This window comes from Rhinatrema bivittatum, chromosome 4, assembly GCF_901001135.1.
Source record: "Rhinatrema bivittatum chromosome 4, aRhiBiv1.1, whole genome shotgun sequence".
NCBI lineage: Eukaryota > Metazoa > Chordata > Amphibia > Gymnophiona > Rhinatrematidae > Rhinatrema > Rhinatrema bivittatum.
The window spans coordinates 452,232,588-452,245,982 of record NC_042618.1 but is presented as its reverse complement, the minus strand read 5'-3'; the positions used below and the strand labels follow the sequence as shown (position 1 = coordinate 452,245,982).

The window sequence follows — 13,395 nt, the reverse complement described above, 5'->3', positions numbered from 1 at the left end:
AAATTGCCCCTCTAACACTTCAACCCAAGTCTTTCACTTTTTGGTGCATTTTTTTTTTCTGTATGGGAAGACTGAAAATTTAATAAGATAAATATTCAAACCAAAACTTGAGTAGAGAGAAAAACATGCAATAAAGTCTGAAGAATCTATATAGGAATATGCAAGCAGTGTTGTTAAGTTGGTATAGTAGGGGGGAAATGGTAAAATATGCACAGTTGTCAATGTCATTTAATCCACAGGCGTCTGCAGTGGCTAGTGAATTAGTAAATAATATCTTGTAGCCATGTTATGTGATTTGTAAAATTTCTCAAGTGTGTTGTGTGTGGTGTGGGGGGATGGAGAAAGAGAGAGAGAATGGGGCTTCAAATTATTCTTTATGTACTTGAGAATATTATTAGTTTTCCAAATTACTTTATCACCCTGACTGGCTACCATGACATCATCAGAGCTGATGACCCCTAGGTCTCTCACTTGGTTGGTAATTACTAGTATTTTGCCTCTAAAAAGGTATGAGACCCTTGGATTTCTGCATCTCAAAAGCATGGTTTTTTCATATGTTTGCTTAAAATATAATTGTCATACCTCTGACCATTTTTCCAGTTGTTTTTCTTTCATCTCATTATCCCCTTCTGGCATATCTAAATTGATGCAAATTTTTATGTCATCTATAAACAGACACACTTTCTCTTCATGCCTTTCCACACTATCACTTATAAAGCCATTGAAGAGTATGTGGGCTTAACACTGATCCTTGTGGCACTCCACTGGTCACCTTCCCTATACAAACAGTGAATAGTCCAAAAGTAGAGATCAATGAATTAGAAGCGTAAAAGGGCCTATGTCTGAAATGTCTCAGAGAAAATAAGTATTCTTAGTTTAAAATAATTATCCCCTGTCAAATTGTTCACTATAGAATAATGAATAAATATATACATATAGGGGCAGATTTTAAAAGGTACGTGTGCAATGTACATTTGCGCGCACTACCCGGCGCGTACAAATATACGCCCGATTTTATTAACATGCGCGCGCAGCCACGCACATGTTATAAAATCAGGGCGCGGCGCGTGCAAGGGGGTGCACACTAGTGCACCTTGCGCGCGCCGAGCCCTCGGGAGACCAGCTGACTTTCCTCAGAGGAACTTTCCTTTCCCCCCCATCTTCCCCTCCCTTCCCCTACCTGCCCTTACCCCCAGCCCGAAAAAAACCCCCCATACTTTTATCTCACAAGTTACGCCTGCCACGCCTCCCACCCTGCCCCGGACCGCCATTTCCCGCCTCCGGACCACCTTCCCCACCCCTATCCCGCACCCCTGCCCGCCCATTCAGAAAAGCCCCGGGACTTACACGCTTCCTGGGGCTTTACGTGCATTGCAGGGCCTTTTAAAAATAGGCCCGGTGCGCGTAACCCCCCCACGCGCATAGATTCACCGGGATTTACACACCTAGGGCTTTTAAAATCTGCCCCACAATTTACTATTACTATTTATCCTTTCTAAAACACTACTAGGCGTACATATCAACATACTAGATCCAGTCCCTACCCCACGGAGCTTGCACTCTAGTCAAGGCAAACATATATAACAAAAAAGAGTCTATGGGAATTGTATTTATTGTAAAGAAGTGCTTAGGATTTGAATATGACCAAAGAGGAAGCATGACACACCAACTCAAGAAGTCTATTCTGGACAGATGGTGCAGCAAGGTGGAAAACACAGTCCGGAGTTAGCAGTGGCCAAGAATGACCTGATACATAATTAAACCAATTAAGCAATTAACCCTAAATAAGAGAAGCATCTATTCAGATAAAAGTAAAAAGAAACTAATAGGACCTTGAGACAGAGGCAACAGAGTTAAGATATTCAACTAGAGATTAAAATGGGGAATCGACAAAAATCCATTTAAACTGCTAAAAAGACTGCAACAAAAAGCCATGCTTTACAGTGTTTCCAGAACTTCATAAAATCCTTCATCGAATATAATTCCTTTGGTTGGGAGTTCCAAAGGTTCAGTCCCATACATGAGTAAGCTTTTTGGCTTGTCTCAACTAACTTAACAGCTGGGGCTACTGGAAGATTAAGTAGTAACTTTTAAACAGCCACGCAGCGTATGTGTACGCACATATGGCGGCTTGCGCAATAGAAAGAGCCATTTTATAACATATGCGCAAATACGCATGTATGATATAAAATTGGCTATACACGTGTACATGTGCACACAGTTTTGTATGGACGTGGGCTTATGCATGCAAATGCCGACTCTGCAACGTAATTGAGGGAATTTTTTAAATATGTGTGCCAATGAAATTACCAGTTTCCTCAGTCCATTCTCAGTTCACACAGGTAAAGGCTCTGAACTTCCTCACCCCCCCCCCCCCCCCAATTAGCCTTCCTCCCTTTTACCCTATTAACCCTGACCTTTCAAACCCTGCTGATTAGCCCAGATTTTTTTTATTTTAAAACTTACACGACACCCATAGCAGAAGTAAAGTTACAAGTGACCTTCCTGGAATGCCCATGCCCCGCCCCTTTTTTTTGCACATTTTGATTTGTGCGCATACCAGGATATATGCGCGTGCTCAGGCGCTTCTTAAAATCTGTGTGGTGCGCGCCGGCCCAAGACAAACCAGCGTGTCTCCCGGCTTTGTCACGCGTAGGGCTTTTAAAATTCACCTTTTAAAGAGTACTTCCTATATGAAGTGAAGAGTTCTTCTTAAAGGTGTAGGTCTCTAAATGGTCTCTAAGATATTCTGTGTCAGAGTCATTTAACACTCTGAAAACCAAAGTTAAAACCAAGACTGAAACACTCTGAAAACCAAGAGTCTTGAAAATGATCCTACCTAATGGCAATTGGAAGGCGATGGACAACATGCAATACAGGAGTAATGTATTCCCGTAGTTTAAGTTCTATTAGCAATGGCATTGACTGTTTGGAAGTTAGAGGATGAAATGATGTCAGGATTAGCATATGAAACTCATAAACAGAGCAAGAGTTGGAATGTCTTGGATCTTAGTCCTCTCCTTCCCCCCTTAAGGCACATTGGGGACAATTTTCAAAACAGCACAAGCAAGTACAAAGTCTGAAGGTGCTTTTACTTGTTGATTTTGCACCAGTTTTCAAAAGGGAAGTGCATGCGCACTTTGAAAATTGCCCATGCAAAAAAGTACCCCGAGATTTGCACTTGCTTTCTCTGCAGATTCTTTTCCCGACCTAAACAAAGCGCATAGTTTGGAAAACGCAAAACTATACATGTTGTGGCCTCCCCCGGCCTAACCTCACCCTGGGAACACCTCCACGTAAACACAGGTAAAGGTATGCAAACCACGTACTTTAACTCAGAGACAGGGTGGACAATTATCAAAAAGCTCTTTTACCCAGATAAATAGTCATTTACGCATATAAGCGACTTCTGAAAATTGCCCGGTATATCTCACTCTTTCTCGGTAAGTAAACTGTAATTGGGTAGTAAAGAAAAATAGTAATACTACTGATTGCTTTAACATATGGCTCCAGGCCTCCATAATAATTACTTGCCATTTGTGTCTCTGAGAAAATTGCTTAATGCATGAGATCGCTGGTTAATGATTATAAAATGGCATATGGCATGAAGAAGATAGTTACACATTTCTAAAATCTATCAACTATAGTATCTATAGTGCATTATGTAGAGTAAATGTTGGACAAGTCAAAACTTTAGTAGAATTTCCAAAGAAATTAATTGCACAGACTCAGATCCTTTGACAATGGCTTAAAGGTGAAACTTAAAAGTCTGACATTAGCCGAAACTAAGAGATACGTGCACACGTAAGACATGTGCACTCCCAGTGGATTTGAAGAGGTGCCCACATAGGCGCACATCTCCCAGTGCCTGAATATCTTGCTACAAATCAAAAAGGGGTGTGGCATGGCCGTGGTGTGGGTGTTCCAGGGTGGGACCAGGAGATGTGCACTCAAATACTTATGCACCCGGGGCACTTGTACTGGTCCAGTGCTGCAAACATGTATTATATCTGCTATTGAGGAGGTGTAAGTATTAATAAAACTATTTCCAGCCATCGCTATGGAGTTTGAGGTGTCTGGGTTAACTGGAGGGCAGGCTATTAAACGAAGGGAGTTTGGAGGACATAGATGTACACTGAACGAACTGGTGAAACTGATCATGGTATGGATGCACGCCAGTTTTAAAATTCCCTCGCTTATGCGGCGGAAGCCCAACTTACGCTGCTGGGCGTGCCCAAGCTTAAAATGAGACACACATTTGCATGCGCCTGGGTTATGTGTATGTATGTGCACACAAGTTATAAAATGGCCTTGTCCCTGGGCGTGGGCTGACATCCACCCATGCGTCCGTTTGAAAGTTACCAATCCCTGTGAGACAGTACCACTGAATAAAGAACTTCATGTGCATATGTAATTATTTATCATCCTTGCCCTCCTCCCTTTTTCACTCCAACCCCTGCCTTGATCTCCCTAGCTCTAGCAATCCTCCCCTACGGTGGTCACCGCATATGTACATCATTACTTTAACCATTATCATTTCTTGATTCTTTCTGCCCCTACCTAGTCCTATCTTCCTAGCTCCAGCAACCCATTCCCCTGTTAATCTCCTCCCTGCTTAAATATTCAAGTTAATGTTATTACCCCCCCACCCCCCCGGTAATACACCCCTGTTCAATGTAATACACCCCTGCTCGATGTAATTCACACTTGTTCGATGTAAACTGATATGATATGACTTTGCCATGAATGTCGGTATAGAAAAGAATTACATAAATAAATAAATAAATAAATAAATAAATATGGAATGTGCCGTTTTTGGGGTAAAGAGCAAGGGGAGGGTGGGATGGATTTGGAATACCCAGCCCAGCACACGGCATGCCCAGCACACAGCACAAGCACACAGCCCAGCACAGTACACAGCACACGGCATGCCCAGGTTAAGGAAGCCCAGCCTTGATAGGTGGGTATGGGTCACATAGAGTGAGTTGCCATCCAGGGGCATAAGTGAGAGGAGGGGTGGGGGTGGGTGGATAGTTTTTAGCAATAGGCAGGTAAAAGTACAGGAAAGCAAGAGAGGACCAATCCTGAAGGGAGCAGCAGGGGAGGTTCCAGTGAGGGGCATAGAACTAGGGCAGAAAAAGGAGAAAGGGCTACCATTTGGGCACTGATCAGGCTAGCAGAAGCCCCTCTCACCATGCCCATAAATAAACACTGATGATGAGTTGTAAAAACAACTCCTTTTTACAGATGGTGTCTTTTATTTTTCAAGGATTCAATATGCTTGTAATTTATTTGACTGTTTTCACAGAAAGCATTCATCCTGAAATGTTCTAGTTGTCACATCTAGCTTCTTTACTAAGAGCATTGGACAGCTATTTTAAACTTTCATATTTTGTGTGTCCCAGAAGACACTATGATGCCACTTAATTCTACTTTCTGAAACCTGATTGGAGATGTTATTCTAAATATCTTTTTATCATTAACTCACAGATTCAGAAGAGGAAATAAAAGCACTAGAAGCAGATTTATTGACCAATATGTACACATCAAAGGTAAGTAGTTTTGCTCAGTTTAACTGATGGACAAAGCTAAAACTTCATTGTAGCCATGACAGCATTTGACTATTCAAAGTATACAACTCTGGATGTAAAAAAAAAACTTATAGATGCATTTGCTTGTAGATCAAATGAAAACATAACAATGTTGATATGATAGGCGAATCAAGGCATGCCTCCTTGTCATTACTCATTTCATGTTCCTAAACAAAGCTCTTTGATTTTATTATAGGTGTACAGTATATTTATTTGTGGGAGAACTGATGGGATAATGATTGGTTTGAGGTTAAACAATCTTCACTTATGGAAATGAATGACTAGTTTAATTCCATTCTGAGGAAAGCAAAAGGGAACAGGAGATACCATCATAAAGAAATTATATATGATCCATACGCATATTCTAATAAGTAGTATTCCTTCTTTAATGACCCACAATTTAATATTTTATATAGGGGTGTGCCAGTAAAACGTTTTGGTTCAGTTTTCTGTGTCACTTGATTCATTTAGTTTGAATCAGAAGCTCATTCATTTCACTTGAATCATTTGTTTCATTCATTTCCATTAAAGTCAACTGGGAAAGCGATTCAACCTTATTTTTCACTCTAACTTAAGAAACTGGCTGGCAGGCAAAAGAAGGAGAGGCAATACCATCCCAAGACAGCAAGAGTGACATGAAAACCACAAAACAACGAAAGAGGGGCAAAGGACATCATGAGTGGCATGAACAGCCCATGCACTGTGAGGAACCAAAATAGTATAAATAGGGGTATGAATAGCCCAAAGCATCAAAAGGGGGCAAAACAGCACAAACAGTAGAATGAAACTCCACCAGCCACCACCAAGGCACTAAAAGAGGAGCACGGGCACCAACAATGGCATGAAGACTCCAAAATGTAGAGTTAAGAGTGTGGCAGGAAGCATAGTGTTATCAACACCCCCAAAACACAGGGTGATAGGTATGGTAGGAAACACAGTAGCATGCTTGCTGGCTGTGTATAAGCACATAAGAAGATAAGACTTGCCAATGTGGGCCAGATCAAACGTCCATCAAGCCTAGTATCCTGTTTCCAACAGTGGCCAATCTAGGTCACAAGGACCTGTCAAGATCCCAAAGGGTAGATATATTCCAAGCTGCTTATCCCAAGAATAAGCAGGGTATTTCTGCAACTCTATCAGAATAATACTTAATGGACTTTTCCTCCAAGAACTTGTCCAAACCTTTCTTGAACGCAGCTACACTAATACCTTTCACCACATCCTCTGGAAATGAATTCCAGAGCTTAATTATGTGTTGAGCAAAAAAATATTTTCTCTTATTACTTTTAAATGGATTACCTAGTAATTTCATTGTGTCACCTAGTCTTTGTACTTTTTGAAAGAGTAAACAACGGATTAATGTTTACTTGTTTCATTCCACTTATTATTGTATAGACCTCTATCATATCTCCCCTCTTCTCCAAGCTAATAACTCAGTGCAAGAGTCACACACACAGTGGAATCTGTATAGTGTCACAGTAAAATCAAGTCGCCCCCTATCAGTCAATCACTGGCCACTCTGTTCATGGTGCAAATCAAAGTCAATCTCTCTTTTTCTCTCCCTCTTTGTATATTGATTTATTTATTTAAATGTATTGTATTTCATTGAATATAAAATACATAGTTCTAAACAGTTCACAAATAAACCATAAAACTTTGAGATAAACATAGCATAAAATTTAAAATCATTCAATAACAGAAAAACAAAAGCTATACAAACTAAAAATAGTCTATTACATATCAGGTCCAAGTTTCTTACAGACACTGATTGCTGTTGAAGAGCACTGCAGTTTTACACTAATAATACAGTTAAACTGTAAGCTTCTGACACAGAGATTAGAGTTTAGGACACCGTGACTGTAAAAGCACACCTGACTTTCTCCACTAAATCTAATTTTTTTTTCTAATCTTTTCTTTAACACTGGAACTTTGAAGCAAGGAGTTTCAAAATCTCTCTCTGAGAACCAATGAATGAATAACTAAGAACAAATGGTGAATGGCTGCTTAAAATGTTTTTAGTTTAATTTTCACCTAAAAAAAGATAAAGCTAATCCATGCACTGCCAAGTGGGATAGGTTGGTTGAAAAAAAAAATGATGAAACATGATTGTTGTTCCTTACTTGTTCCATCCCCAAATGACTTTGCTCTGTCTAGCTTTGCTTCTACAATATATTTTTATGAGACAAAACTGAATGAACTGAATAAGATTTTAATTTTTTAGGGATACTGTGTCCATTCAGTTAGGATGACCTGAATCAAACAGAAAATCAAATCATTCAGATGAATGATAAAATTTGGATCATCTGAATACACATCCTTAACTTTAAAGATTGTGTAAAGCCTAAGAACTGCCATCAACTGCAAAATAATTCCCCAATGAGAATTATGTTTAAAAAGTAAATTCCATATTTGACTCTGTCTTAACTTTGAAACTCTCTCCCATCCTGGATTACAAAGGCTTGACTGAACACGAAGAATATGAAACTTTTAAAATGTGTGCTTTGCTGTAACCCAGGTCCTTGTAGCTCATCAGAAACTTGCCTCTGCTCAATTTATCTTGGAGTTTAATGATGTTTCCAAATGAGATATCAAAATATGATCTCATATCTCATCAGTTAGTGAAGATCTGGTGATTAAGTACAAACTTAGCCTATGTACTGTTCTGTTAAACATCTCAGAAGATGAGGATCTGAATCTCAGTTGGGTCATGACTATCTCGTTAAAATGTAGAACAGAGGAAGATAGCAACTCAATTGGATGTTATAGCAAAGAATAATACATAGAACTACAGAAGGGTCAAAAACATTTTCTAGATACAGATAAAAATAAAAGCCTCATGCTCACTACACTGTCACCCATTGAATATCCAGTGGAAACTCCTCTTCCCCAGTTGAACCCAGTATGCCTATCCTTTGATATCTTGCCCTTTCCATCCCAGTCTGGCCTGGCCTACCAGATAATGCTAAACCCTCTATCCTGTCCAGAGCACGCTCAGCTCTCCCCTAGCTTGACCCAAGTACCCTTCTCCATTTCCTCCTCCATCCCATCAATTTAGGGCATGCTTTTTTTTTCCAGCCTGAGGTTCAATGGTTTATTGAAAAGCCTGAACTACCCTCTGTCTCCTCCTTGTCTTGTGGTCTCTCTGCTTTACAAAGTAGATGTGTTTGATGGGAATCAGTTTCCCTCATGTTTGAGGCCTCATCACCATCATATAAATATTCTCTGGCAGACAACACAAGAGGTGAAAGCGCATTTTGGGCCGGATATTCAGAATTACGCGAGCGCGATTTGTGCTGTTATAAAATCAGGGGTTGGTGTGCGCAAGGGGGTGCACGTGACGAGCCCTAGGGGAGCCCCGATGTCTTTCCCCGTTCCCTCCGAGGCCGCTCCGAAATCGGAGCGGCCTCGGAGGGATCTTTCCTTCTGTTCCCCCCCACCTTCCCCTCCCTTCCCCTATGTAACCCACCCCACAGCCCTACCTTAATCCCCCCTCCGGAAGCCTTGGTCCCGCCCCGGACTGCCCCCGGATCAGCGCCCCGCCCACACCCTGGCCCCCTTCCCGCCCCTTTTTCAAAGCCCTGGGATATATGCGTGACCCGGGGCTTGCGCGCATCGCCAAGCCTATGCAAAATAGGCTCAGTGCGTGCAGGAGGGGTTTTAAAGGGTTACACGTGTAACCCTTTGAAAATCCGCCCCTATTTGTACTATATATAGATATAAAAAATAAATCAAGCAGCATAATAGTTCAAGTGTGAAATAACTTCTTCCTTCAATCCTCTGATTCATTTCTAGTTTTCCTACATCCTAAAATAATGGCATGTTTTATATGTTATTGAAACTTCTCATGCATTAATTGGAAAATAATGTAATTAAAATGCATTAAATAGACTCCCCTAGGGAGATGAATGTGTGCAGCATGAATAAACTTCCAATATAAATAAGGTAATAAGGAAGAAGTAACCTATTCAGTGTTTTTTACAATTTAATTACACCATTCATTGATACAACAAGGATAGGAAAATAAGTCCTGTGGATATTGAAGGTTGTTTATCCAAAATGTTAAAGGCTAATCTCACATCAAATTTTGTGTCTAAGATGATAGATAGTGGTTAAAGCAGCGAGCTATGAGCCAGGCAAGCTAGAGTTCAAATCCTCCTGATGCTCCTTGTGACCTTGGGCAAGTCACTTTACCCTCCACTACCTGAGATGCACACTTAGAAGTAAACTTTAAGACCCGTGTGCGTGCGCACATGTGTGCGCACTTGCCGCCTCGCTCACAAGGACATGCCGGTTTTATAACATGCTCGCGCATAAGAACATAAGAACATGCCATGCTGGGTCAGACCAAGGGTCCATCAAGCCCAGCATCCTGTTTCTAACAGTGGCCAATCCAGGCCATAAGAACATGGCAAGTACCCAAAAATTAATTCTATTCCATGTTACCGTTGCTAGTAAGAACAGTGGCTATTTTCTAAGTCAACTCAATTAATAGCTGTTAATGGACTTCTCCTCCAAGAACTTATCCAATCCTTTTTTAAGCACAGCTATACTAACTGCACTAACCACATCCTCTGGCAACAAATTCCAGAGCTTAATTGTGCGTTGAGTGAAAAAGAACTTTCTCCGATTAGTTTTAAATGTGCTACATGCTAACTTCATGGCGTGCCCCCTAGTCTTTCTATTACTGGAGCAGACTGGGAGGGAACTGGGGAAAGGTCTAGTAGCATAGGCACGCGTTTCTTAAAAAATTTCCCCCCCTTGCGTGCCCATGGGTGGGTATTGGATTTTATAACATGCGTGCGGTGAGGCGCGCATGTTATAAAATTAGCATGTCCACATGCATGCTAGGAACCGTGCGCACATGAATGCCCACGCACCCCTTTTAAAATTTACATTTAGTAAATATCCCTCTTAGATATTGAACCCTCTGAGGACAGGAATACAGAAACAGAGAAATTTCTACTGTACCTGCAGTGTAACTTGTTTGGAACTTCCATGAGTTAAATCTAAAATAATATTCTTTCTTCAGTAGAGACAAATAGGGATGTGCATTCATTTGAAATGAATGGGAATCTGAACCGAAAAAAAGCCTATTTTTGGTTTGGTTCATTTCAGATGAAATGAATGCTGGCTGGTGCCTATGAAAATCTTTAAAATGTTCACATTTTTTCATGTTGGCAAATAGTGTGTGCTATAAGCAAATAGTGTGTACTATTCACCAAGAAATGTAAAACAAAGAAAAAACACATACACTCTCTTACCCCTTCCACGGGCTATCTTAGGGTGAAAGGTCCGGGACACACTCCACACCCACTAAAACCACCCCACCTCTGAGACCACAAAAGCTCTAAAGGTTGAGATTAACTTCATCTAGGTATGCTCAACCACAGATGACGTTAATCTCAACCTTTAGAGCGTTTGTGGTCTCAGAGGTGGGGTGGTTTTAGTGGGTGGGGATTGTGTGTGCTTGAATGTTTGTGTATGTGTGGAATGGGTTATTTTTAAGATATTGGTGCTAGGGTGGGTTGGGGTGTATATCAGGTTGCACATGTTTTTTGCACTATTGATGTAGAACTGATTGCTAAAGGATATACCTAGGAAGATGCTGTGTACGTATCTGTATTAATATATGTTGAAAAATTATTGACAAATTGTTAATTGATCATGTGATGTATTAACGTTTACATATTTATGTAATTGGGCTCCCTATTTATGTGTGCATTGTCTATAGAGTAGGGGGTCTGTACTCTCTCCTTTGTGACTACCATGTAAAGCACCATGGCCATCATTGCTTTCTGGCTGTAAAGCGTCATGCTACCGGCTGGCCCTGAGACGGTGCCATTTTTTAACCAGTTAATGAGGCAAGAGCACTGGGAATCTCGCCTTCTCCTTTCTTCCTTGCAGAGCATACAGAAGTAGTAAACAGGCAGCATTGCGGGGAAAGGGTTTCCTTTTGTTTTTGTTTCTTTTGTTTTGGGGGGGGGGGGGGTTCATGTATTTTTCCATTTCTATTTCATGTATTTCACCAAATGTATTTTTCCATTTGGTAAATGAAGAAAACAGAAATGAACATTAAAGAAACTGAATCCCGAAATGCCCCTTTCCCTCCAAAGTTATCACTTTATGGCAGTATTGGTTTATGACCCTAAAACAACACGGTGCCAGCCAACCCTTAGGCTGGCACCAGTTTACAGTGGAACTGGTGAGGCAGAAGCAACTTGGCTTTTTACACTTGGATCAGTGCCATGGCAGGAGTAAGGGAACAGGGGAGGCCATGGGGGATTTGAGGAGGGTTGGCCATTTATTTATTTATATATTTCTATTTGATTTATTATTTGTTTTAGTTCGGCAAACAAACCAAACCAAAATAAACAATAAACTTAATTCCCCCCCCCAAAAAAAACAAAAACACCCACAATAAAATGAAAATTTGGGGAGTCACGTGATGTGGTGAGCTCAGCAGCAGCAAAACTCTGAGCTCCGACCGCCACCCCTGATCCATCCCCAGACATCCTCCTCTAATTTCCTCCGGGTTACCTTTGGGAGTCACCGATCGATTGCGGATACCCCCGAGATTGCGTGAGTCTTGCCATCTTTCTTCTTATGGCGACAAGAACGGCGCGGAAAGAAAAAGAAAAATCGAGGCCCCCAGACACAAAGATGGCCGCCGCAAACCAAGAGGAAGAAGGCCTACTACCAGCTGACTCATTGGAAGAAAAAATCTCACAGGCAGTGGTAGCGGCACTCGATGTAAGGCTCCACCAGCTTTCGGAGCAGATTGCTGAGGTGCGAGCTTCTTTAACTGACTTTGATTCGCGGATTGAACATACGGAGGGTCGGGTTAGCCTCGTGGAAGACGATGTGGGCGCGCTTGAGAGGAAAGTGGCGGAATTGGAAAAGTCAGCACTGGCAACCTCAGAAAAATTAGACGATTTGGAGAATCGTTCACGCCGTAATAACTTGAGGTTCGTGGGGTTCCCCGAATCTCTGGCGGAAACAGAACTCCCCCACCTTTTAGAAGCGTGGCTTCTGGGCCTTGTTCCATCCTTAGCCTCCCCCTCCGGAGGGTTGCTCGAGCGTGCTCACAGAATTGGAAAGAGACCGGATGGAGGGCAAAACAGCCGTCCCAGGGTGATTATTACCCGCTTTCTTCACTTTGCCCATAAATCTTTGGTGTTGCAGCACTACCGCAAGCAAAGGGAATTTTTTTATGAATCTTTTAAAATTTTAGTTTTTCAAGATTTTTCGCCGGCGGTCACCCAGAAACGCAAGGCGTTTCACGAAGTCTGCTCAACACTCATTGCCAAAAAAATCCGCTTTTCTTTATTGTACCCAGCTCAACTCCGCATTTCTTATCAAGGATCTTTGAAATCTTTTTCATCTGCGGTGGAAGCGAAGGCATATGTTACAAATCTGCAAGAGCTACCGGGAGAGGAGGCTTCCTGAAAACGGTGCATGGAATTTAGAGGGAAATGATCTTACTTACCTTAGCCTAAGCTCATCAGATGAACGCTGTTTTTTCTTTTCATCACAATTCGGACTGGTCTCATTGAAGTGTATTTAAATAGGCTCCTGGCCTGTTGAGGCTTTGACTGTACAAGTCTGGCTCTGTGGATATTCACCATGGGCTCATGGCGTTTACCCGAGCAATGTTTTACACTATGGCTGAGCCTGAGATCTTAAATGTTTTGGCTGGACCTTATTGCTTTAGATGAGTTTGGGTATACTGTTCTGGGGATGTGAGGGGGTGGTGGTTGAGCACACTGATGGTAGTGTGACTCCTGGTTTGATGTGCATGTGTTTG

At 41.6% G+C, this 13,395-nt stretch overlaps 1 protein-coding gene across 1 annotated transcript in view; it reads left to right on the top strand.

Annotated features, from left to right (window-relative positions):
* The window catches only part of NTS (neurotensin), a 72,539-nt gene that overhangs the window by 19,162 nt on the left and 39,982 nt on the right, over nucleotides 1-13,395 (top strand). The window contains exon 2 of the mRNA XM_029597075.1: nucleotides 5,491-5,552. Within this exon, the coding sequence (XP_029452935.1) occupies nucleotides 5,491-5,552 (62 nt within the window). The remainder of the gene's footprint in view (nucleotides 1-5,490; nucleotides 5,553-13,395) is intronic.